A 27571-nucleotide genomic window follows, 5' to 3' on the forward strand; every position below is an offset into this window, starting at 1 on the left:
GTAAAACAAGTTGTTGCACGTGCTGCAAGTAAAACAAGTTGTTACACGTGCTGCAAGTAAAACAAGTTGTTGCACGTGCTGCAAGTAAAACAAGTTGTTGCACGTGCTGCAAGTAAAACAAGTTGTTGCACGTGCTGCAAGTAAAACAAGTTGTTGCACGTGCTGCAAGTAAAACAAGTTGTTGCACGTGCTGCAAGTAAAACAAGTTGTTGCACGTGCTGCAAGTAAAACAAAACTGATAAATTTTGAAACACGGAAAAGAAGATGCTTTGATGTCAGTGAAGAACCTAACTGAACAAAATATTGAGCAACTCTACTTTCACTTTGATTTTGATTCTCCCACATTTTCCAGGTATAGAATAATTTCTACAGGTTAAGAGCTTCCCTGTGAAATAATTATATATTCATCTCTGAGGATGAGGGTTACCATGTAGCACTAGAGGTGTGATACACTGTATATATATATATATATATATATATATATATATATATATATATATATATATATATATATATATATATATATATATATATATATATATATATATATATATAGGTGTTACTTCCGGTGATGGGTTTCTTCTGTACGTCATAACAAAGGGTGCCGCCTTTTCACACCTTTATGCTAATGACCTTGACCCCACCCACGACCCCCACCCACGACCCCCACCAACGACCCCACCCACGACCCCCACCCACGACCCCCACCACCGACCCCACCCACGACCCCCACCCACGACCCCCACCACCGACCCCACCCACGACCCCCACCCACGCACCCGCCCGCCGCGCCCTCGCGCCCTCCCGCCGCGCCCTCGCGCCCGCCCGCGCCCCTCGCGCCCGTCCGTCGCGCCTGCCCGCGCCTTCTGCAGCGCCTTCTGCAGCGTCGTCCGGATCGCCCCCGCTCCCCGAATTTTTTCCGATTTTTTCGAATTTTTTTGAATTTCTTGTGCTCTCCATCTCCTTGGATCAAGTTTTTTGGGTACCCCTGCTTCCACCCCCAAATATTCCTGCTCCAACTCCTCAGATCAAGTTTTTCTCGATATCAATAATACAAAGATTCCCCCCCACACCTCCCACCATCCACTTCTAACCCAAAATTTTTTTTCCGAATTTTTTTGGAATTTCATTTTCTTGTGGTCTCCATCTCCTCGGATCAAGTTTTTGGATTCCCCCCTCGGGGGGTAAGCATTCAAATGAACTCCCCCTATGGGGCATGGTACTTTCTGTTACTACAGGTCTAAACAAGTGTGACGTCACCCCACCTGTGTTTACTCGGCGGTCAGTGACGTCACGTGATGACCTCACACACACAGGCTGAATCTTGTCGATCAAACATTAAAATGCAGGATAACACTAATACACAATATTTTCATTTATTTATTTATTATACAACCATTACATTTCATATACATTTCTGGAAATACAACAGCAAAAAAAAAAAAAATCATAGAAAAAAAAGGTACAATTCATTGAGTAAAATCAACATATTTTTCTCTTGAAGAAATTCTGTGCATTTTGTTCTGGATCTTCTTCGTCGTCACCATCTCAGTATTACACATTTCAAATACAACATTGGGAAAACATTACACATTTTCACTCTTAACCCAGAATAACCCAAATAATTCCACATATAGATAGTTTTAGTGAACTTCGTTATGATGATGTTTTAAGAGAATGTGTACAAAAAATGTGTGATCATAGTGGAGGGGTTATAGAATTTGGTAAACGTCTTGATTGTGGTGATCTTAGATATTGGAGATATAACAGGTTGAAACAAGTAGCTTCCTCTCAATAAGTTAAATGAAGTAAAAGTGGGGTGTGACGTCGTCAAGCAAACACAGGATAGAGTGTGATGTCATGGGAGGTATCCCTGTCTGTGCTGGTATGTGTTGGTGGTAGTGAGAGGAATGTATTAGATATTGTATGGAGTTGGTGATTGTGATTTTTTGTGTGAATGTTTATAAAAGTGAGTGGTCATTGATGATAGTTGATGGATGTCTTAGGTTTTTTTTTGTGTGTGTGAGTACATGTTATGTTTTCAGTTGGTGGTGATCCTGCTGTAAGTGTTTCGGTGTTGTTTGGAAATGTTCAAAGGTGTTTTTTGTGAGTATTCAAATGATTTATGAGAATGTTTTTTTTTTTTTTTTGCGCACATGTTATATAAGTGAGGTGAGTGGGATCGTCTTGGTTATAGTGATTTGATGGGATTTCTATAAAATGGGTGTTAGTTGATGGTGTTGATCTTAGTTTCTGGTGATTTTTAGTGTTGTTTGGGCAGTATTCGGTGCTGTTTTGGGAGTATTCAGTGGTGATTTGGGAGTATTCAAAGGAGTTTGATGATGTTTCTTGAATGTGTTCAAATGATGTTTTTGGAGTAATCAAAGGTGATTGATGATGTTTTTGGTGTTGTACAAAGTAAAGTGGTGTGTGTGTACTCACCTATTTGTGGTTGCAGGGGTCGAGTCCTAGCTCCTGGCCCCGCCTCTTCACCGGTTGCTACTAGACCCTCTCTCTCCCCGCTCCATGAGCTTTATCAAACCTCGTCTTAAAACTGTGTATGGTTCCTGCCTCCACTACGTCATTTTCTAGGCTATTCCACTGCCTTACAACTCTATGACTGAAGAAATACTTCCTACTATCTCTCTGACTCATTTGTGTCTTCAACTTCCAATTGTGGCCTCTTGTTTCTGTGTCCCCTCCCTGGAACATCCTGTCCTTGTCCACCTTGTCTATTCCACGCAGTATTTTATATGTCGTTATCATGTCTCCCCTGACCCTCCTGTCCTCCAGTGTCGTCAGGCCGATTTCCCTTAATCTTTCTTCATAGGACATTCCCCTTAGCTCTGGAACTAACCTTGTTGCAAACCTTTGTACTTTCTCTAGTTTCTTGACGTGCTTTATCAAGTGCGGGTTCCAAACAGGTGCTGCATACTCCAGTATGGGCCTGACATACACGGTGTACAGTGTCTTGAATGATTCCTTACTAAGGTGTCGGAATGCTGTTCTCAGGTTTGCCAGGCGCCCATATGCTGCAGCAGTTATCTGATTGATGTGTGCTTCCGGAGACATGCTCGGTGTTATACTCACCCCAAGATCTTTCTCCTTGAGTGAGGTTTGCAGTCTTTGGCCACCTAGCCTATACTCTGTCTGTGGTCTTCTGTGCCCTTCCCCTATCTTCATGACTTTGCATTTGGCAGGATTAAATTCGAGAAGCCATTTGCTGGACCAGGTGTCCAGTCTGTCCAGGTCTCTTTGAAGTCCTGCCTGGTCCTCATCAGATTTAATTCTCCTCATTAACTTCACATCATCTGCAAACAGGGACACTTCTGAGTCTAACCCTTCCGTCATGTCGTTCACATATACCAAAAATAGCACTGGTCCTAGGACCGACCCCTGTGGGACCCCGCTCGTCACAGGTGCCCACTGTGATACATCATTACGTACCATGACTCGTTGTTGCCTCCCTGTCAGGTATTCTCTGATCCATTGCAGTGCCCTTCCTGTTATATGCGCCTGATGCTCTAGCTTCTGCACTAATCTCTTGTGAGGAACTGTGTCAAAAGCCTTCTTGCAGTCCAAGAAGATGCAATCAACCCACCCCTCTCTCTCTTGTCTTACTTCTGTTATTTTATCATAAAACTCCAGAAGGTTTGTGACACAGGATTTGCCTTCCGTGAATCCGTGCTGGTTGGCATTTATACTCCTGTTCCGTTCCAGGTGCTCCACCACTCTCCTCCTGATAATCTTCTCCATAATTTTGCATACTATACACGTCAATGACACAGGTCTATAGTTTAGTGCCTCTTTTCTGTCTCCTTTTTTGAAAATGGGAACTACATTTGCCGTCTTCCATACCTCAGGTAGTTGCCCAGTTTCCAGGGATGTGTTGAAGATTGTGGTAAGTGGTACGCACAACATATCTGCTCCCTCTCTAAGGACCCATGGAGAGATGTTGTCCGGTCCCATTGCCTTTGAGGTATCGATGTCCCTTAGCAGTTTCTTCACCTCCTCCTCATCTGTATGTATGTCGTCCAACACTTGTTGGTGTATTCCTTGTTGGTGTCCCCATCTGGTCTGTCCCCCCAGAGTCCTTCCTGTCTCTACTGTAAATACTTCCTTAAATCTCGTGTTGAGCTCCTCACATACCTCTTGATCGTTTCTTGTGAGTTCTCCACCTTCTTTCCTCAGCCTTATCACCTGGTCCTTGACTGTTGTCTTCCTCCTAATGTGGCTATACAGCAGTTTCGGGTCAGATTTGACTTTCGATGCTATGTCGTTTTCATACTGTCGCTGGGCCTCCCTCCTTATCTGCGCATACTCGTTTCTGGCTCTTCTACTAATCTCCTTGTTTTCCTGGGTCCTATGCCTCCTGTACCTTTTCCATTCTCTGTTGCACTTAGTTTTTGCCTCCCTACACCTTCGGGTAAACCAAGGACTCGTTTTGGTCTTCCTATTATTTCTGTTTCCCTTGGGAACAAAACTTTCCTCTGCCTCCTTGCACTTTGTTGCCACATATTCCATCATCTCGTTTACTGATTTTCCTACCATTTCTCTGTCCCACTGAACCTCCTGCAGGAAGTTTCTCATACCTGTGTAGTCCCCCCTTTTATAGTTTGGCCTGTCCCCTTCAGTTCCTGTTACCTTCTCCACTTGTAACTCTACTATATAGTCAAAACTCAGAACCACATGATCGCTAGCTCCAAGGGGCCTCTCGTAAGTGATGTCCTCGATGTCTGAACTGCTCAGGGTGAACACAAGATCCAGTCTTGCTGGCTCATCCTCCCCTCTCTCTCTGGTTGTGTCCCTGACATGTTGATGCATGAGGTTTTCAAGTACCACATCCAACATCTTGGCTCTCCATGTTTCGGGACCCCCATGTGGCTCCAGGTTTTCCCAGTCGATCTCCCTGTGGTTGAAATCGCCCATTACCAGTAACTTTGCTCTGCTCGAGTGAGCTCTTCTTGCCACCTCAGCCAGTGTGTCCACCATCACCCTGTTGTTTTCTTCGTACTCCTCTCTTGGCCTCCTGCAGTTCTGTGGTGGGTTATACATCACTCCAATGACTACTTTATGTTCTCCGGACTGAATTGTACCTACAATGTAGTCTCTTTCTCCAATCATGTCCATGCCTTCCATTTCCTCAAATCCCCATTGGTGTTTTATGAGCAGTGCAACCCCTCCTCCCCCTCTACTCCTTCTATCTTTCCTCAGGATCTGATATCCTGTTGGGAAGATTGTGTCTGTTATTGTCTCAGCGAGTTTTGTTTCTGTGACTGCTATGATGTCTGGGGATTTTTCACTGATTCTTTCATTCCACTCCTCATGTTTATTAGTTATTCCATCCGCGTTTGTGTGTGTGTGTGTGTGTGTGTGTGTGTGTGTGTGTGTGTGTGTGTGTGTGTGTGTGTGTGTTAGTGTTGGTAATGTCTCATGACATAAGTGTATGAGTTAGTTTTTGTGGTACTGTTGTAAAAATCTGGAGAATGAGGGAGGAGTTTCGGGGATGAGTTGTAATTTAATGAAATGTGTAAGTGTAGATAAATTAGAGATGTCAAATCTTATTTGGGAGTAATCAAAATGTTGACTTGGAAATGTTTCAGTGTTGTTTGGAAAATGTCCAAAGGTGTTTATGTGAGTATTCAAATGATTTATGAGAGTGTTCGAAGTAATCTGTGGGTTGTTCTGTAGTGAGATGATAAAGGTTGTAGATGAGAAAATATTTCGTAAGAGATATTGAGAAAAGGTGGTCTCAAATGATGATGTATGAGAGTGTTTTGAAGGTGTTCAAAGTAAAGTGAGTTGTCTGTGTGAGTTAGTTGGTCATAGAATTTTGTGAATATCTTGGTTACAGTGATTTTAGTGGATTTGAGATGGGTGATGAGATGCATTTATGGATGTGAAATGTGATTTTTGTGTGTGTTTTGAAGAGATGTGTTGGGAGACGGGTGAGTGGATGTGAAGAAATGTGGGTGAGATGGAGAGGGGTATGGGGAGGGTTGTATTAAAAATTTAATGAAATATGGGGGGATTTTACTGAAAATAAAGGTAATGTGTGAATATTATAAAAGAAATTATAGAAGCGAAATAATACTGAGATGGTGACGACGAAGAAGATCCAGAACGAAATGCTCAGAATTTCTTCAAGAGAAAAATATGTTGATTTTACTCAATGAATTGTACCTTTTTTTTCTATGATTTTTTTTTTTTTGCTGTTGTATTACCAGAAATGAATATGAAATGTAATGGTTGTATAATAAATAAATAAATGAAAATATTGTGTATTAGTGTTATCCTGCATTTTAATGTTTGGTCGACAAGATTCAGCCTGTGTGTGTGTGTGAGGTCATCACGTGACGTCACTGACCGCCGAGGAAACACAGGTGGGGTGACGTCACACTTGTTTAGACCTGTAGTAAGAGAAAGTACCATGCCCCATAGAGGGAGTTCATTTGAATGCTTACCCCCAGAGGGGGGAATCCAAAAACTTGATCCGAGGAGATGGAGACCACAAGAAAATGAAATTCAAAAAAAATTCTAAAAAAAATTTTGGGGTAGAAGTGGATGGTGGGAGGTGTGGGGGGGAAATCTTTGTATTATTGATATCGAGAAAAACTTGATCTGAGGAGTTGGAGCAGGAATATTTGGGGGTGGAAGCAGGGGTACCCAAAAAACTTGATCCAAAAATTTTTTCAAAAAATTCGAAAAAATCGGAAAAAATTCGGGGAGCGGGGGCGATCCGGACGACGCTGCAGAAGGCACTGCAGAAGGCGCGGGCAGGCGCGACGGACGGGCGTGAGGGGCGCGGGCCGGCGCGAGGGCACGGCGGGCAGGCGAGAGGGCGTGGCAGGCAGGTGCGTGGGTGGGGGTCATGGGTGGGGTCGTTGGTGGGGGTCGTGGGTGGGGTCGTGGGTGGGGTTAAGGTCATTAGCATAAAGGTGTGAAAAGCCGGCATGTGCCCGGAAGGGTCATTATCATAAGGTCAAGGTCATTAGCATAAAGGTGTGAAAAGGCGGCATCCTTTGATACGGCGCTCAGCCGCCTTAAGTACTACTTATATATAAATATATATATATATATATATATATATATATATATATATATATATATATATATATATATATATATATATATATATATATATATATATATATACATATATATATGTCGTGCCGAATATGTAAGACTGGTCAATTAGCAAGAACTCATTTAAAATTATGTCCTTTCAAAAATTTTCTCTTATACGTTTAAAGATATATTTTTTTTTATTAAAGTTAATGTAAAAAATTTTAATTTTGCACCAAAAGAATATTAGAAAACTTACCTAACCTTATTATACCAAGAACAATTTATTTTACCCTAACCCAAATAAATATATTTTAGATTTGTTTACAATAATTTAATAATAAACAAACACAGTGAAATATATTTTTTTCGTTAGGTTCAGAATGATTTTGGCGAAATTATTGCATACACAAATTTTCGCTTGTCCTATATGGCAAGATGAGCGTTGCTATTTAAGCCAAGATAGCAAGTTCTGCTTATTCGGCACGACATATATATATATATATATATATATATATATATATATATATATATATATATATATATATATATATATATATATATATATATATATATATATATATATATATATATATATATATATATATATATATATATATATATATATATATATATATATATATAAGTAGTGATGATTTCTACAGAGCGGTCCCTCCGCTCAGCGGTCTCTTCTACAGAGCGGTCCCTCCTCTCAGGCATCCCTTCTACATAGCAGTCCCCTTTTCACACCTATGTGCTAATGACCTTTTTCACACCTATGTGCTAATGACCTTTTTCACACCTATGTGCTAATGACCTTGACCCCGCCCACGACCCCCGCCCACGACCCCCGCCCACGACCCCCGCCCACGACATCCCCCGTGCTCTCCCCCCCCCGCGCCCCCCCGACCGTCGCGCCGACCCCTGGCCCCCCGCGCCGTCGCGCCGACCCACCGCCCCGCGCCGTCCGCCCCTCGCGCCAGGCCCGCGCCTTCTGCTGCGCCTTCTGCAGCGTCGTCCGGATCGCCCCCCGCGCCCCGAATTTTTTTCCGATTTTTTTCGAATTTTTTTTGAATTTCATTTGCTCTCCTCGAATCAAGTTTTCTCGATAATACCAAGACTCCATCTCCTCGGATCAAGTTTTTCTCGAAATCAAAGTCTCCACTTCCTCCATCTCCTTGGATCAAGCTTTTCTCAATAATACCAAGACTCCAATTCCTCGGATCAAATTTTCTCGAAATCAAAGTCTCCATCTCCTTGGATCAAGTTTTCTCGATAATACCAAGACTCCAATTCCTCGGATCAAGTTTTTGGATTCCCCCCTATGGGGTTTCGAAATTCTTATGATCTCCTTGGATCAAGTTTTTTTCTCGAAATCAAAGACTCCATGTCCTCGGATCAAGTTTTTGGATTCCCCCCTCTGGGTATAAGCATTCAAAATGAACTCCTCCTATGGGGGCATGGTGCTCTCTCTTACTACAGGTCTAAACAAGTGTGACGTCAGTATTCCTCTCATTAAGTTAAATGAAGTAAAAAGGGTGTTTACTCGGCGGTCAGTGACGTCACATGATGACCTCACACATACAGGCTCAATCTTGTCGACTTCCCCCTATGTCAGTGACGTCACGTGATGACCGCGCACACAGGCTGAATCTTGTCGACTTACCCCCCCCCCCTATGTCAGTGACGTCACACACACAGGCTGAATCTTGTCGACTTACCCCTACACACATTTCATATACAACATAGGGAAAACATTTTCACTCTTAACCCAGGATAACCCAATTAATTTCACATTTTTTCGTTAATACCCACAACAATCCACAATTTCTTTACAACACAAGTCTAGACATTTTTCTCGTTTTAACTATTTCATCTCAGGTCACTCCCCACGAAGTAACCTTCTCTCTCTCCTCCTCCCCACCCTCCCGAACCCTCACACTCCAACCAACACCTCACAATTTTCACTCATAACCCCCAATTTTTCTCGTTTTAACTATTTCATCAGAAAGTCACCACAACACTTATAACCACTTTTCGATAAATTCACTAGTCACAATTTTACATATTACGAAGTTAATACGCACACACACTTTACTTTGAACACCTTCAAAACACTCTCATAAATCATTTGAATACTCACAAAAATACCTTTGAACATTTCCAAACAACACTGAAACACTTCCAAGACAACATTTTGAATACTCCCAAATAAGATTTGACAGCTCTAATTTATCTACACTTACACATTTCATTAAATTACAACTCATCCCCCCAAACTCCTCCCTCAGTCTCCAGACTTCACAACATTATCACAAAAACTAACTCAAACACTTTACTTTGAACATCACCAAAAAAAAACACCATCAATTGCCTTTAAATACTCCAAAAACATCATTCGAACACCCCCAAAATCACCTCTGAATACTCTCAGAACACCTTCATAAGTACTCTTGCACATCATTTGAACACCTTCAAAAACACCTTTGAACATTTCCAAACAACACTGAAACACTTCCAAATCACCATTTGAGTACTCCCAAATACACCACTGAATACTACTAAAACACCACTGAATACACTCAAAACACCACCAAAATCAGCATAAACTAAGATCAACACCCACATCCCACATCACCCACAACCCACAACACCCACAACACCCACAACCCACAACACCCACACCCCACAATTTTTTTTCTCGTTTTAACTAATTTCATCAGAAAAAGGCACAACAACAACCCACTTATAACATCTTTTTCGGTATCTCTAGTTCGACAACAACACCCACAACACCCACAAACACCCACAACACCCACAACCCACAACACCCACACCCCACAATTTTTTCTCGTTTTAACTAATTTCATCAGAAAAAGTCACATCAACAACCCACTTATAACATCTTTTTTCGGTATCTCTAGTTCGACAACAACACCCACAACACCCACATCCCACAACACCCACAACCCACATCACCCACACCCCACAACACACACAACCCACATCACCCACACCCCACAACACACACACAACCCACCCACATCACCCACACCCCACAATTTTTTTTTCTCGTTTTAACTAATTTCATCAGAAAGTCACAACAACAACAACCCACAACTTATAATCACACCTTTGAATAACTTCAAAACACCATTTGAGTACTCCCAAATACACCACTGAATACTACTAAAACACCACTGAATACACTCAAAACACCACCAAAATCACCATAAACTAAGATCAACACCCACAACACCCCACAACCCACAACACCCACATCCCACATCACCCACAACCCACATCACCAACAACCCACAATTTTTTTCTCGTTTTAACTAATTTCATCAGAAAAAGTCACAAAAACAACCCACTTATATCATCTGGTTTGGTATCTCTAGTTCGACTACATTACCCACAACCTTCATCAATTACCAATTTATTCACAATTTTTTTCCCCTTCTTTTTACTGAATCTTAAATGTAATACACATTTCCTCTTTACATTACTAAAATTCTAATAAAATCCTCTCCATACCCAGGTCCTTGTATCCACATAAATTGATATTATACTCACATCAACTAATCTCACTACCCAACTATTGCGACATGTTTCAACACCCTCCATTCTTTTCCAATATATCATAACTTTTCAATTCTATAATTTCTTTTTAAAATATTCACACATTACCTTTATTTTCAGTAAAATCCCCCCCCCATATTTCATTAAATTTCTAATACAACCCTCCCCATACCCCTCTCCATCTCACCCGCATTTCTTCACATCCACTCACCCATCTCCCAACACACCTCTTCTGAACACACACAAAAATCACATTTCACATCCACAAATGCATCTCAAATCCACTAAAATCACTGTAACCAAGATATTCACAAAACTCTATGACCACCTAACACACACACACACACACACACACACACACACACACACACACACACACACACACACACACACCTAACCTAACCTAACCTAACCTAACCTAACCTAACCTAACCGAACGTAACCTAACCTAGCCTAACCTAACCTAACCTAACCTAACATAACCTATCTTAACCTAACCTAACCTAACCTAACCTAACCTAACCTAACCTAACCTATCCTAACCTATCCTAACCTAACCTATCCTAACCTAACCTAACCTAACCTAACCTAACCTATCCTAACCTAACTTAACCTAACCTAACCTAACCTAACCTAACCTAACCTAACCTAACCCATTCTAACCTAACCTAACCTAACCTAACTTAACCTAACCTAACCTAACCTAACCTAACCTAACCTAACCTAACCTAACCTAACCTAACCTGACCTAACCTAACCTATCCTAACCTAACCTAACCTAACCTAACCTAACCAACCTAACCTAACCTAACCTAACCTAACCTAACCTAACCTAACCTAACCTATCCTATCCTAACCTAACCTAACCTAACCTAACCTAACCTAACCTATCCTAACCTAACCTAACCTAACCTAACCTAACCTAACCTAACCTAACCTAACCTAACCTAACCTAACCTAACCTAACCTAACCTAACCTAACCTAACCTAACCTATCCTATCCTATCCTAACCTAACCTATCTTAACTTAACCTAACCTATCCTAACCTAACCTAACCTAACCTAACCTAACCTAACCTATCCTAACCTAACCTAACCTAACCTAACCTAACCTAACCTAACCTAACCTAACCTAACCTAACCTAACCTAACCTAACCTAACCTAACCTAACCTAACCTAACCTAACCTAACCTAACCTATAACCTAACCTAACCTAACCTAACCTAACCTAACCTAACCTAACCTAACCTAACCTAACCTAACCTAACCTAACCTAACCTAACCTAACCTAACCTAACCTAACCTAACCTAACCTAACCTAACCTAACCTAACCTAACCTAACCCTAACCGAACCTAACCTAACCTATCTTATCCTAACCTAACCTAACCTAACCTAACCTAACCTAACCTAACCTAACCTAGCCTAACCTATCCTAACCTAACCTAACCTAACCTGACCTAACCTAACCTAACCTATCCTAACGTAACCTATCCTAACCTAACCTAACCTAACCTAACCGAACCTAACCTAACCTAACCTAACCTAACCTAACCTAACCTGACCTAACCTAACCTAACCTAACCTAACCTAACCTAACCTAACCTAACCTAACCTAACCTAACCTATCCTAACCTAACCTAACCTATCTAACTAACCTAACCTAACCTAACCTAACCTAACCTAACCTAACCTAACCTAACCTAACCTAACCTAACCTAACCTAACTTAACCTAACCTAACCTAACCTAACCTAACCTAACCTAACCTAACCTGTCCTAACCTATCCTATCCTAACCTAACTTAACCTAACTTAACCTAACCTAACCTATTCTAACCTAACCTAACCTAACCTAACCTATCCTAACCTAACCTAACCTAACCTAACCTAACCTAACCTAACCTAACCTATCCTAACCTAACCTAACCTAGCCTAACCTAACCTAACCTAACCTATCCTAACCTAACCTAACCTATCTTAACCTAACCTAACCTAACCTAACTTATCCTAACCTAACCTTACCTAACTTATCCTAACCTAACCGAACCTAACCGAACCTAACCTAACCTAACCTATCCTAACCTAACTTATCCTAACCTCACCTAACCTAACCTAACCTATCCTAACCTAACCTAACCTAACCTAACCTAACCTAACCTAATGCCTAACCAAAGTATTGCGTCATGATTTTTGTAACCTAACCTAACCTAACCCAAGGTAGAAAATCCTAACCTAATCAACTGTAACCTAACCTAACCTAACCTAACCTAACCTAACCTAACATAACCTAACCTAACCTAACTTATCCTAACCAAACCTAACCTAACCTAACCGAACCTAACCTAACCTAACCTAACCGAACCTAACCTAACCTAACCTATCCTAACCTATCCTAACCTAACCTAACCTTTCCTAACCTAACTTATCCTAACCTAACCTAACCTAACTTATCCTAACCTAACCTAACCTAACTTATCCTAACCTAACCTATCCTAACCTAACCTAACTTATCCTAACCTAACCTAACCTAACCTAACTTATCCTACTCAAATCCACTAAAATCACTGTAACCAAGATATTCACAAAACTCTATGACCACCTATCACACACACACACACACACACACACACACACACACACACACACACACACACACACACACACACACACACACACACACACACACACACACACACACACACCTCACTTTACTTTGTTCACCTTCAAAACACTCTCATACATCATTTGAGACCACCTTTTCTCAATATCTCTCATCCACAACCTTTATCATCTCACTACAGAACAACCCCAAGATTACTTCGAACACTCTCATAAATCATTTGAGTACTCACATAAACACCTTTGAACATTTCCAAACAACACTGAAGCACTTCCAAAATATCATTTTGATTACTCCCAAATAAGATTTATCATCTCTAATTTATCTACACTTACACATTTCATTAACTGAAATTACAACACATCCACCAAACTCCTCCCTCATTCTCCAGACTTTACAACATTAACACAAAAAAAAAACTAACTCATACACTTATGACATGAGACATTACCATATCTAACACACTGACTAACTTTGAACCAACTCTGAACACCACTGATCTTCAAAAAAATACTCTGCACATCATTTGAACACCTTCAAAAAACACCATCAAACACCTCCGAATTCTCCCAAAACACTACTGATTACTACCAAATCACCACTTAATACCACCAAATCACCGTGAAAATCACCAGAAACTAAAATTAACATCACCATCTAACATCCTTTTTATAGAAATCCCCTCAAATCACTATAACCAAGAACTCCCTCCCCATTTGGCGCATAAAAAAAAGCATGAACACAAACCTAATACGCAAACACTTAGTACATGATCACCATCAACTGAAAACATATCTTGTACACACACATAATCTAAGACAACCACCAACTACAATCACCCATGTTCACTTACCTCAAAAATCACTAATATCACAGAAAACTCTCATTTTTATAAACATTTCTCACACAAAAAAAAATCATATTTGACAATATCTAAGCGCACTCACCTCACTACCACCAACACACGATGTCACACCTCACAGGACCGACGAGCTCACCTCCAGTGACGTCACACTCCCATTGTGTTACTTGGTGGTTGGTAACATCACACCCAACCCACCTTGTTTCAACCTGTTGTACCCTACATTATCTAAGAACACTATATCCAAGACGATTACCAGATTTTATGACCCCACCACCAAGATCACAGAAAACACACATTTTTATAATTATTCACACAAAAATCACGATCACCAATTCCATATCATGTTTACCATCATCTGTCAACACTCATCACCAAGATCACCAAAAATCTAAGATCATGCATCTCAAAACTACTATGATCACTGAAAACACTTATTTTTTAAACATTCGCACAAAAATAAGACATACACAAAAATACCACAACACTTCCACCAACATCTATAACATAACATGAGCACTATAACATATCACTATCACAAAAAAATAATACACAGACACCCACATCTTATACATTTCAATCACAAATTTAAGACATGAGACATACACACCAAATCTAAGACATTCACCTCCAACTAAGACATACACATCTTAACTAAGACATACACCAAAAAACCTATACTTGACATATTGCGATATGAATATTCATACCGCATTTATGTTGCATATCACATTTCCTCATCCACATCATCCCTAAAACATCCTTCCTTATTCATTCCGTATATCTCCTAGAGTTGTTTTAACCCCGACGGGCCCATCACGACGTAGGAGCCAGAGTGTAACCAGGTCACCACTCCAACACCACCTAATACACTCTGGCTCCTACGTCGTGATGGGCCCGTCGGGGTTAAAACAACTCTAGGAGATATATGGAATGAATAAGGAAGGATGTTTTAGGGATGATGTGGATGAGGAAATGTGATATGCAACATAAATGCGGTATGAATATTCATATCGCAATATGTCAAGTATAGGTTTTTTGGTGTATGTCTTAGTTAAGATGTGTATGTCTTAGTTGGAGGTGAATGTCTTAGATTTGGTGTGTATGTCTCATGTCTTAAATTTGTGATTGAAATGTATAAGATGTGGGTGTCTGTGTATTATTTTTTTTGTGATAGTGATATGTTATAGTGCTCATGTTATGTTATAGATGTTGGTGGAAGTGTTGTGGTATTTTTGTGTATGTCTTATTTTTGTGCGAATGTTTAAAAAATAAGTGTTTTCAGTGATCATAGTAGTTTTGAGATGCATGATCTTAGATTTTTGGTGATCTTGGTGATGAGTGTTGACAGATGCCGGTAAACATGATATGGAATTGGTGATCGTGATTTTTGTGTGAATAATTATAAAAATGTGTGTTTTCTGTGATCTTGGTGGTGGGGTCATAAAATCTGGTAATCGTCTTGGATATAGTGTTCTTAGATAATGTAGGGTACAACAGGTTGAAACAAGGTGGGTTGGGTGTGATGTTACCAACCACCAAGTAACACAATGGGAGTGTGACGTCACTGGAGGTGAGCTCGTCGGTCCTGTGAGGTGTGACATCGTGTGTTGGTGGTAGTGAGGTGAGTGCGCTTAGATATTGTCAAATATGATTTTTTTTTGTGTGTGTGAAATGTTTATAAAAATGAGTGTTTTCTGTGATATTAGTGATTTTTGAGGTAAGTGAACATGGGTGATTGTAGTTGGTGGTTGTCTTAGATTATGTGTGTGTACAAGATATGTTTTCAGTTGATGGTGATCATGTACTAAGTGTTTGCGTATTAGGTTTGTGTTCATGCTTTTTTTTTATGCGCCAAATGGGGAGGGAGTTCTTGGTTATAGTGATTTGAGGGGATTTCTATAAAAAGGATGTTAGATGGTGATGTTAAACTTAGTTTCTTGTGATTTTGACGGTGATTTGGTAGTATTCAGTGGTGATTTGGTAGTAATCAGTAGTGTTTTGGGAGTATTCGGAGGTGTTTGATGGTGTTTTTTGAAGGTGTTCAAATGATGTGCAGAGTATTTTTTTGAAGAAGATCAGTGGTGTTCAGAGTTGGTTCAAAGTTAGTCAGTGTGTTAGATATGGTAATGTCTCATGTCATAAGTGTATGAGTTAGTTTTTTTTTGTGTTAATGTTGTAAAGTCTGGAGAATGAGGGAGGAGTTTGGTGGATGTGTTGTAATTTCAGTTAATGAAATGTGTAAGTGTAGATAAATTAGAGATGATAAATCTTATTTGGGAGTAATCAAAATGATATTTTGGAAGTGCTTCAGTGTTGTTTGGAAATGTTCAAAGGTGTTTATGTGAGTACTCAAATGATTTATGAGAGTGTTCGAAGTAATCTTGGGGTTGTTCTGTAGTGAGATGATAAAGGTTGTGGAAGAGAGATATTGAGAAAAGGTGGTCTCAAATGATGTATGAGAGTGTTTTGAAGGTGAACAAAGTAAAGTGAGGTGTGTGTGTGTGTGTGTGTGTGTGTGTGTGTGTGTGTGTGTGTGTGTGATAGGTGGTCATAGAGTTTTGTGAATATCTTGGTTACAGTGATTTTAGTGGATTTGAGTAGGATAAGTTAGGTTAGGTTAGGTTAGGTTAGGTTAGGATAAGTTAGGTTAGGTTAGGATAGGTTAGGTTAGGATAAGTTAGGTTAGGTTAGGTTAGGATAAGTTAGGTTAGGTTAGGTTAGGATAAGTTAGGTTAGGAAAGGTTAGGTTAGGTTAGGATAGGTTAGGATAGGTTAGGTTAGGTTAGGTTAGGTTAGGTTAGGTTAGGTTCGGTTAGGTTAGGTTAGGTTTGGTTAGGATAAGTTAGGTTAGGTTATGTTAGGTTAGGTTAGGTTAGGTTAGGTTAGGTTAGGTTAGGTTACGTTCGGTTAGGTTAGGTTAGGTTAGGTTAGGTTAGGTTAGGTTAGGTTAGGTTAGGTTAGGTCAGGTTAGGTTACAGTTGGTCTGGAAAGAGATGATTATGTGATTTTCTACCTTGGGTGTGAACCGCATTTCATGGTGTGTGTGTGTGTGTGTGTGTGTGTGTGTGTGTGTGTGTGTGTGTGTGTGTGTGTGTGTGTGTGTTAGGTGGTCATAGAGTTTTGTGAATATCTTGGTTACAGTGATTTTAGTGGATTTGAGATGTGTGATGAGATGCATTTGTGAATGTGAAATGTGATTTTTGTGTGTGTTCAGAAGAGGTGTGATGGGAGATGGGTGAGTGGATGTGAAGAAATGTGGGTGAGATGGAGAGGGGTATGGGGAGGGTTGTATTAGAAATTTAATGAAATATGGGGGGGGGATTTTACTGAAAATAAAGGTAATGTGTGAATATTTTAAAAAGAAATTATAGAATTGAAAAGTTATGATATATTGGAAAAGAATGGAGGGTGTTGAAACATGTCGCAATAGTTGGGTAGTGAGATTAGTTGATGTGAGTATAATATCAATTTATGTGGATACAAGGACCTGGGTATGGAGAGGATTTTATTAGAATTTTAGTAATGTAAAGAGGAAATGTGTATTACATTTAAGATTCAGTAAAAAGAAGGGGAAAAAAAATTGTGAATAAATTGGTAATTGATGAGGGTTGTGGGTAATGTAGTCGAACTAGAGATACCAAAAAAGATGATATAAGTGGGTTGTTTTTGTGACTTTTTCTGATGAAATTAGTTAAAACGAGAAAAAAATTGTGGGTTGTTGGTGATGTGGGTTGTGGGTGATGTGGGATGTGGGTGTTGTGGGTTGTGGGGTGTTGTGGGTGTTGATCTTAGTTTATGGTGATTTTGGTGGTGTTTTGAGTGTATTCAGTGGTGTTTTAGTAGTATTCAGTGGTGTATTTGGGAGTACTCAAATGGTGTTTTGAAGTTATTCAAAGGTGTGATTATAAGTTGTGGGTTGTTGTTGTTGTGACTTTCTGATGAAATTAGTTAAAACGAGAAAAAAAAATTGTGGGGTGTGGGTGATGTGGGTGGGTTGTGTGTGTGTTGTGGGGTGTGGGTGATGTGGGTTGTGTGTGTTGTGGGGTGTGGGTGATGTGGGTTGTGGGTGTTGTGGGATGTGGGTGTTGTGGGTGTTGTTGTCGAACTAGAGATACCGAAAAAAGATGTTATAAGTGGGTTGTTGATGTGACTTTTTCTGATGAAATTAGTTAAAACGAGAAAAAATTGTGGGGTGTGGGTGTTGTGGGTTGTGGGTGTTGTGGGTGTTTGTGGGTGTCGTGGGTGTTGTTGTCGAACTAGAGATACCGAAAAAGATGTTATAAGTGGGTTGTTGTTGTGCCTTTTTCTGATGAAATTAGTTAAAACGAGAAAAAAAATTGTGGGGTGTGGGTGTTGTGGGTTGTGGGTGTTGTGGGTGTTGTGGGTTGTGGGTGATGTGGGATGTGGGTGTTGATCTTAGTTTATGCTGATTTTGGTGGTGTTTTGAGTGTATTCAGTGGTGTTTTAGTAGTATTCAGTGGTGTATTTGGGAGTACTCAAATGGTGATTTGGAAGTGTTTCAGTGTTGTTTGGAAATGTTCAAAGGTGTTTTTGAAGGTGTTCAAATGATGTGCAAGAGTACTTATGAAGGTGTTCTGAGAGTATTCAGAGGTGATTTTGGGGGTGTTCGAATGATGTTTTTGGAGTATTTAAAGGCAATTGATGGTGTTTTTTTTGGTGATGTTCAAAGTAAAGTGTTTGAGTTAGTTTTTGTGATAATGTTGTGAAGTCTGGAGACTGAGGGAGGAGTTTGGGGAGATGAGTTGTAATTTAATGAAATGTGTAAGTGTAGATAAATTAGAGCTGTCAAATCTTATTTGGGAGTATTCAAAATGTTGTCTTGGAAGTGTTTCAGTGTTGTTTGGAAATGTTCAAAGGTATTTTTGTGAGTATTCAAATGATTTATGAGAGTGTTTTGAAGGTGTTCAAAGTAAAGTGAGGTGTGTGTGCGTATTAACTTCGTAATATGTAAAATTGTGACTAGTGAATTTATCGAAAAGTGGTTATAAGTGTTGTGGTGACTTTCTGATGAAATAGTTAAAACGAGAAAAATTGGGGGTTATGAGTGAAAATTGTGAGGTGTTGGTTGGAGTGTGAGGGTTCGGGAGGGTGGGGAGGAGGAGAGAGAGAAGGTTACTTCGTGGGGAGTGACCTGAGATGAAATAGTTAAAACGAGAAAAATGTCTAGACTTGTGTTGTAAAGAAATTGTGGATTGATGTGGGTATTAACGAAAAAATGTGAAATTATTTGGATTATCATGGGTTAAGAGTGAAAATGTTTTCCCTATGTTGTATATGAAATGTGTGTAGGGGTAAGTCGACAAGATTCAGCCTGTGTGTGTGGGGTCATCGCGTGACGTCACTGACATAGGGGGAAGTCGACAAGATTGAGCCTGTATGTGTGAGGTCATCATGTGACGTCACTGACATAGGGGGAAGTCGACAAGATTCAGCTTGTATGTGTGTGTGTGTGTGTGTGACGTCACTGACCGCCGAGTAAACACACTTTTTACTTCATTTAACTTAATGAGAGGAATACTGACGTCACACTTGTTTAGACCTGTAGTAAGAGAGAGTACCATGCCCCATAGGAGGAGTTCATTTTGAATGCTTATACCCAGAGGGGGGAATCCAAAAAACTTTGATCCGAAGAGATGGAGTCTTTGTATTATCGAGAAAAAAATTTGATCCGAGGAATTGGAGTCTTTGTATTATCGGAAAAAAAAAAACTTGGAATGCAAGTGGGAGTTCATTTGAATGCTTACCCCCAGAGGGGGGAACCTCAAAAATTTGATCCAAGGAGATGGAGACTTTGATTTCGAGAAAAAAATTTGATCCGAGGAATTGGAGTCTTTGATATCGAGAAAAACTTGATCCGAGGAGATGGAGACTTTGATTTCGAGAAAAAATTTGATCCGAGGAATTGGAGATTTTTGATATCGAGAAAAACTTGATCCGAGGAGATGGAGACTTTGTATTATCGAGAAAAAATTTGGGGTGGGGCAATCCAAAAAACTTGATTCGAAGAGAGCAAATGAAATTCAAAAAAAATTCGAAAAAAATCGGAAAAAAATTCGGGGCGCGGGGGCGATCCGGACGACGCTGCAGAAGGTGCAGCAGAAGGCGCGGGCGGGGCTCGAGTGGCGCGGGCGGGGCGCGAGGGCGCGGCGAGGGTGGTGGGTCGGCGCGACGGTCGGGGGGCGCGGGGGGGCGCGGGGGTGGGGGGCGCGGGGGGCGCGGGTGGGGGCGCGGGGGGGGTCGGGGGGGGGGTCGGGTGGGGCGCGGGGGTGGGGGCGGTCGTGGGCGGGGGTCGTGGGCGGGGGTTGTGGGCGGGGGTCGTGGGCGGGGGTCGTGGGCGGGGGTCGTAGGCGGGGGTCGTGGGCGGGGTCAAGGTCATTAGCACATAGGTGTGAAAAGGAGACCGCTCTGTAGCAAGGGATGCCTGAGAGGAGGGACCGCTCTGTAGAAGAGACTGCTGAGCGGAGGGACCGCTCTGTAGAAATCATCACTACTTATATATGTATATATACTATATATATATATATATATATATATATATATATATATATATATATATATATATATATATATATATATATATATACGTATATATATATATATATATATATATATATATATATATATATATATATATATATATATATATATATATATATATATATATATATATATATATATATGTATATATATATATATATATATATATATATATATATATATATATATATATTATAGTATATATATATATATATATATATATATATATATATATGTTTATATGGAATAAGATCACATATGCAAAACAACCACTGTGAAAGAATAATGAAATTCCAAGCGCTTTCGTGACTACTCACATTATCAAGGAACAATAGGTAAAACTGGTTAATTAGCAAGAACTCATTTTAAAATTAAGCCCTTTGTAAAATTTTCTCTTATACGTTTGAAGATATTTTTTTCATTAATGTTAATGTAAAAATTTATAATTTTGCACCAAAAGAATCTGAGAGAACTTACCTAACCTTATTATAACAAGAGCAATTTATTTTAGCCTAATGCAGACATGGAAAATTTTATAGGGGGTTACCTGTATGTACCTCAACATTACATGCATATGAGTAATCTCATTGGGAGGCAACAACCATATTGTTTACCGTAGTCACCCCGTGTAGACATGTGAGAAAACTTAACCACCCCTGGTCACTGCAGGTGGTCCCTTCGACCTCACAATCTTATCCATGTCTATCCGAGACCAGTATAAATTGGATAGCACCCACAAGTACGGTGCTACTAAATAATTGTAGACTGTATAGATTATATTAGTTTAACTGAATGAAGGGGGGGGGGGTAGGTTACACATGGATATATCCATCAAAGAAAAACACTTGTGTATAATCCCACCGCTTACCAGATATTCTCTGGTGGTCACTTGATGTAGCTGGATCACCCATAACCTATCCAATTACAACTTAACTAACTGGCCAGTATCAGTCTGCTATAACTAGAAGGGTTACTTAACTGTGAATGATTGATACTCCTAATTTCCTCCATTCGCCATCTCTTTTCGATGTCCTGCTACACCGACAATGTTCTTATTCCAGCAGGACGAGGTATCTGTTGGTTTGTCCCAGTTTAGAAGTCGTGACTCAATGAAAACTTCACTATCCTCGGGACAGGAACCACGAGGTCTACACGTGTTCACTCGGAGCAAGGCGACTTATTTCACTTCACGCATTCTCTTAACTTACTGTTATTATCACTGATTACATTACAATTTACAAGACGATTTAATGTATCATAATTATTATGTACATTAGAGATCATTCCATTAAGATCTGAGACCGATGAGTGACGATTAAATCACGGGTATTTCCCCCTGAACACACTCCATGGCGTCGCACCAGTCACCACCGGTCTTGCCATTATTCACTAATTTTACCACTTTATTACGGTGGTCCTGTAAATCACGTTCCCTTACTCTTCACCAGGAACAGTTACCACACTTCCTATTATAAAGTGAGGCCTATATTAATCCTTAGGTCACCGTGAACTCAAATTTCATGGTCCCATGCTTTCCCAGCCTCTTAACTCCATTGCAAACACTCCCGCTCTCCTGATGCCCCATCTCGACCTCTCCCCTGCCCATCAGCGCAGGCGCAGAGCTTCCCTGTTGGTTCTATTCCATTTTCAAATACCTTTTTTTGACCCATATCGACACATTAAACACCTATTAGGCACTATAACTTGGGAAGATTAAAATATTTTCCACACCAACTAAATATATTTTAGATTTGTTTAAAATAATTTAATACTAAACAAAGACAGTGAAATATATTTTTTTCATTAGGTTCAGAATGATTTTGTCGACCTTCCCCTCTTTCATACATTTATTAAACAAAAATATCAACCACTCCAACACTATATCCCCCTGCTTTTAACATTTCTGTCATGATCCCGTCAGTTCCAGCTGCTTTACCCCCTTTCATTCTACCTAATGCCTCATGCACCTCCCCCAAATTCACATCCTGTTCTTCTCCACTCCTAAAAGATGGTATATCTCCCTGGCCAATGCACGAAATTACCGCCTCCCTTTCTTCGTCGACATTTAAAAGCTCCTCAAAATATTCTTGCCATCTACTCAATATCTCCATCTCCCCATCTACTAACTCCCCTTCTCTGTTTTTAACTGACAAATCCATTCGTTCCCTATGCTTTCTTAATTTGTTTAACTCACTCCAAAATTTTTTCTTATTTTCATTAAAATTTCTTGACAGTGCCTCTCCCACTCTATCATCTGCTCTCCTTTTGCACTCTCTCACCACTCTCTTCACCTTTCTATTAATCTCCATATGCTCTACTCTTCTTAAAACACTTCTGCTTTGTAAAAACCTCTTGTAAGCTAACTTTTTCTCTTTTATCACACACTTTACTTCATCATTCCACCAATCACTCCTCTTTCCTCCTGCACCCACCCTTCTGTAACCACAAACTTCTGCCCCACATTCTAATACTGCATTTTTAAAACTATTCCAAACCTCTTCCACCCCCCACCCCCACTACTCATACTTCCTCCTCCCTTAGTTTATACACTTTCACATCCCTCTTACTTGTTATTGCCATTTTCCTCTTGTCCCATCTACCTCTTACTCTCACTGTAGCTATAACTAAATAATGATCCGATATATCAGTTGCCCCTCTATAAACGTGTACATCCTGGAGCCTACCCATCAACCTTTTATCCACCAATACATAATCTAACAAACTACTTTCATTACCTTGTATATTTATTTACCCTCTTCTTCATAATATATGTATTACTTTTTACCAAATCTCTTTCTCCACATAACTCAATTAAAGACTCCCCATTTTCATTTACCCCTGGCACCCCAAATTTACCTACTACTCCCTCCACAACATTTTTGCCAACTTTAGCATTGAAATCCCCAACCACAAGTACTCTCACACTTGGTTCAAAACTCTCCACGCATTCACTCAACATATCCCAAAATCTCTCTCTCTCCTCTACACTTCTCTCTTCTCCAGGTGCATATACGCTTACTATAACCCACTTTTCACATCCAACCTTTATTTTACTCCACATAATACTTGAATTAATACATTTATGCTCCCTCTTTTCCTGCCATAACTTATCCTTCAACATTATTGCTACTCCTTCCTTAGCTCTAACTCTATTTGAAACCCCTGACCTAATCCCATTTATTTCTCTCCACTGAAACTCTCCCACCCCCTTCAGCTTTGTTTCACTTAAAGCCAGGACATCCAGCTTCTTCTCATTTATAACATCCATAATCATCTCTTTCTTATCATTTGCACAACATCCACGCACATTCAGACTTCCCACTTTGACAATTTTCTTATTATTATTTTTAGTAACTATTACCGGAAAAGGGGTTACTCGCCCATTGTTCCCGGCATTTTAGTTGACTTTTACAACACGCATAGCTTACGTAGGAAAGATTCTTATTCCACTTCCCCATCCCCATGGATAATATATATATATATATATATATATATATATATATATATATATATATATATATATACATATATATATATATATATATATATATATATATATATATATATATATATATATTATATATATATATATATATATATATATATATATATATATATATATATATATATATATATATATATATATATATATATATATATATATATATATATATATATATATATATGTCGTGCCGAATATGTAAAACTGGTCAATTAGCAAGAACTCATTTAAAATTAAGTCCTTCCTAAAATTTTCTCTTATACGTTTAAAGATATATTTTTTTCATTATATATATTTATTTATTTATATTAAATTTCTTCCCATTACTGAGGTACTGTATGATCTATATGGGTTTTATCTCATACCAATGAATATAATTATTACATATGAATTATGATATTTAAATATATAAACTCACTAGCAAGCTGCGAGGAGCAAAGTACGGAGACGAACAGTGGAATACTTGAAGAGCTGGACAACACCATAATTCCTTTCAGTGTTGTGAGTGAAGGAGATCGCTTGTAGACGTTCTTTCAACTTATCTGGAACCTGTTTGCCATTACGTGCAGCGATGGTGTTCATCAGCACAGCACACTGCTCTATGTGGCCACGAGACAGCAACCAGCGAGGAGACTCTGGCAGAAACCTGTCAGTGTGGTAATGAATTACTACAGTAAATAACAAAAAGGCACAATACCGTGATTGCAACAATACACAAATAACCCGCACATATGAAAAACAATATACACAGATCACAACATAATCGAGGTTCAGACATGTATGCGCGGAGCTCCTGACCGACATTATGAGATTAGTCATGAGGGAGCCTTGACCAAATTCAACTTCAATGATAAGAACATAAAGTGGGACAATGTAAACCAAGTCCTAAACGATATAAGCTGGGAAGATATACTAAGCAACACAGACCCCAACTTATGCCTAGAACAGATTAACTTGGTGGCACTCGATGTATGCTCAAGGTTTATTCCTTTAAGAAAAAGGAGGAGTAGATGTAAAATAGAAAGAGACAGGCGCTCCCTTTACAGGCGATGAAAAAGAATAACAGACCGGCTAAAAGAGGCCAATATATCTGAAATGCGAAGAGAGTCACTGGTCAGAGAAATAGCAAGCATCGAACTTAAGCTAAAGGAAACTTATAGGAGTCAGGAATCGCGGGAAGAACTAAAAGCCATAAATGAAATCGAAAGAAACCCAAAGTATTTCTTTTCCTATGCCAAATCAAAGTCGAGAACAACGTCCAGTATTGGGCCCCTACTTAAGCAAGATGGGTCCTACACAGATGACAGCAAGGAAATGAGTGAGCTACTCAAGTCCCAATATGACTCAGTTTTTAGCAGCCCGCTAACCAGACTGAGAGTCGATGATCAAAATGAATTTTTTATGAGAGAGCCACAGAATTTGGTTAACACAAGCCTATCCGACGTTATCCTGACGCCAAATGACTTCGAACAGGCGATAAATGACATGCCCATGCACTCTGCCCCAGGGCAAGACTCGTGGAACTCCGTGTTCATCAAGAAAGACATTTAGAAAGGGAAAGAGAAGAAGAAAAGGAGAGAGAGAGAATCGAAAGAGAAGAGAAAAAGGAGAGAGAGAGAATTGAGAGAGAAATCCAAGAAAGATAGAAAGAGAGAGAAAAGACGAAAAGGAGCGTGATAGACTTGATTTTGAGGAGAGAGCTAGAGTACGTGAGGAACAAGCTAAGATACGTGAGGAACAGGTTAAATTAAGGGAACTTGAGGAAAGAGCAAAGGACAGAGAATATGAGTTATGGGAGAGAGAAAAGGATCGTGAGCTCGAACAAACTCGCCTTGAATTAGAGAATAAGAAGTTAACTTTCTCACAACAGCAATTAGATGAAGGAGTAATGGAACAACGTGCAGCTAGTGCACATATTCCAACACCTAATTTATCTTACTTCACAGAGGGGGAAGACATAACTTCATACATTATCAGGTTTGAAAATACCGCTACCCTCTGTGAATGGCCTGCTGACACCTGGGCTACCAGGTTAGGAATGTTATTTTCTGGTACAGCTTTGAATATCTATGCAACTTTGTCGCACGATATCATATGCAATTATAACCTACTGAAGAAGGCAATCCTTAAAGCATATCAAAAAACCACTAATTCTTACAGAAAAGATTTCAGGTATGCCACCTTACAGCCTGGCCAGAACTTTCAACAGTTACAGCTAACACTCTTTCGTTTGTTCGACTTTTGGATAGAGAGTTCAGGAATTGATCACAGTTATGAATCTCTTCGAGACTTCATGGTTGCTGACCAGTTCCTGACAGCTCTTCCTCACAAGATACAAACATTCAATAGAGAACGTAACCTGATTAAAGCTGAGGAAGTTGCTGAGGCTGCTGACCTGTATACTGAGGCTCACAATTCCTATGAAGACCTAAAGGTATCGAACCCTAAGGGCAAGGGTTCATCAGACCTTAAGAAATCAAAGCCTGTAGTGGAAAGTAAAATGACTTCTTTTATTCCTGTTTGTCATTTGTGTGGTGTTAAGGGACATAAACGTCCAGATTGTCCTTCTAAGAAGGTCCAAAAAGTTGGAAGATGTTTTAAAGACTGTAATGACCAAGCACCCTTCTGTTCAGGAACAGTTAATGGACTTAATGTATCTACCATTTTACGAGACACTGGATGCACATGTATAGTAATTTCTGATAAGCTGTTCCCTAATCTTAAAGAAACTCATTCCTCTGCTATACTTTCAGACTACTTGGGCCGTTCAGACACTTTTCCTACCATCCGTTGTTACATTAGGTCTAAATGGTTCACAGGTTGGTCTGAAGCCGTACTAGCTCCCATCACTTCTTGCTCCGTACTAATAGGTAATGTAAAAGGTGCCATTCTTCCTTCTGAGGTTGACCTTTCATCGCCAAAGATGGACATAAGTGTTTCAGATCCTCTTCCTGTAAAGTCAGAGAAGCCCCTCGAAAGCTCAGATGAGACAATGTCTAGTGAGATTCATGTGGGATTAAAAACCAGTGATGCTACTCTCGAAAGCGAGGAAGTAGGATCACCGGTTCACTTGTTAGATGAAAGTTAAGATATCACCTCCGATACCATAAATGTCTTGACTAGGGCTCAGACTAAAGCCCAGGCTTCTCCTTCTGTCCATCCTTTGATTTTCCCTGACTTCAAGCCTTTAGATATATCAAAGGACTCTTTTGTCAATTTACAACGTAATTGCCCTTCTCTTCAGAATTGCCATAATGCCGCTAAACAAAATCAAGTTATCCAAAGGAAAAACTTTTCATGTAAATTTGAATATATAAAAGGTATCTTGTACAAGTCAGTATTCAAATTAAATTCAGATGAGACAGACTATTCCATCTT

General features: G+C 39.8%; 1 protein-coding gene across 1 annotated transcript in view; it reads right to left on the minus strand.

Annotated features, from left to right (window-relative positions):
* LOC138851474 (carcinine transporter-like) overlaps positions 1-27571 on the minus strand; it is a 98017-nt gene that overhangs the window by 57232 nt on the left and 13214 nt on the right. Inside the window, exon 3 of the mRNA XM_070080638.1 lies at positions 24612-24839. Within this exon, the coding sequence (XP_069936739.1) occupies positions 24612-24839 (228 nt within the window). The remainder of the gene's footprint in view (positions 1-24611; positions 24840-27571) is intronic.

The sequence above is a fragment of the Cherax quadricarinatus genome, unplaced genomic scaffold (assembly GCF_038502225.1).
Source record: "Cherax quadricarinatus isolate ZL_2023a unplaced genomic scaffold, ASM3850222v1 Contig741, whole genome shotgun sequence".
Lineage (NCBI taxonomy): Eukaryota > Metazoa > Arthropoda > Malacostraca > Decapoda > Parastacidae > Cherax > Cherax quadricarinatus.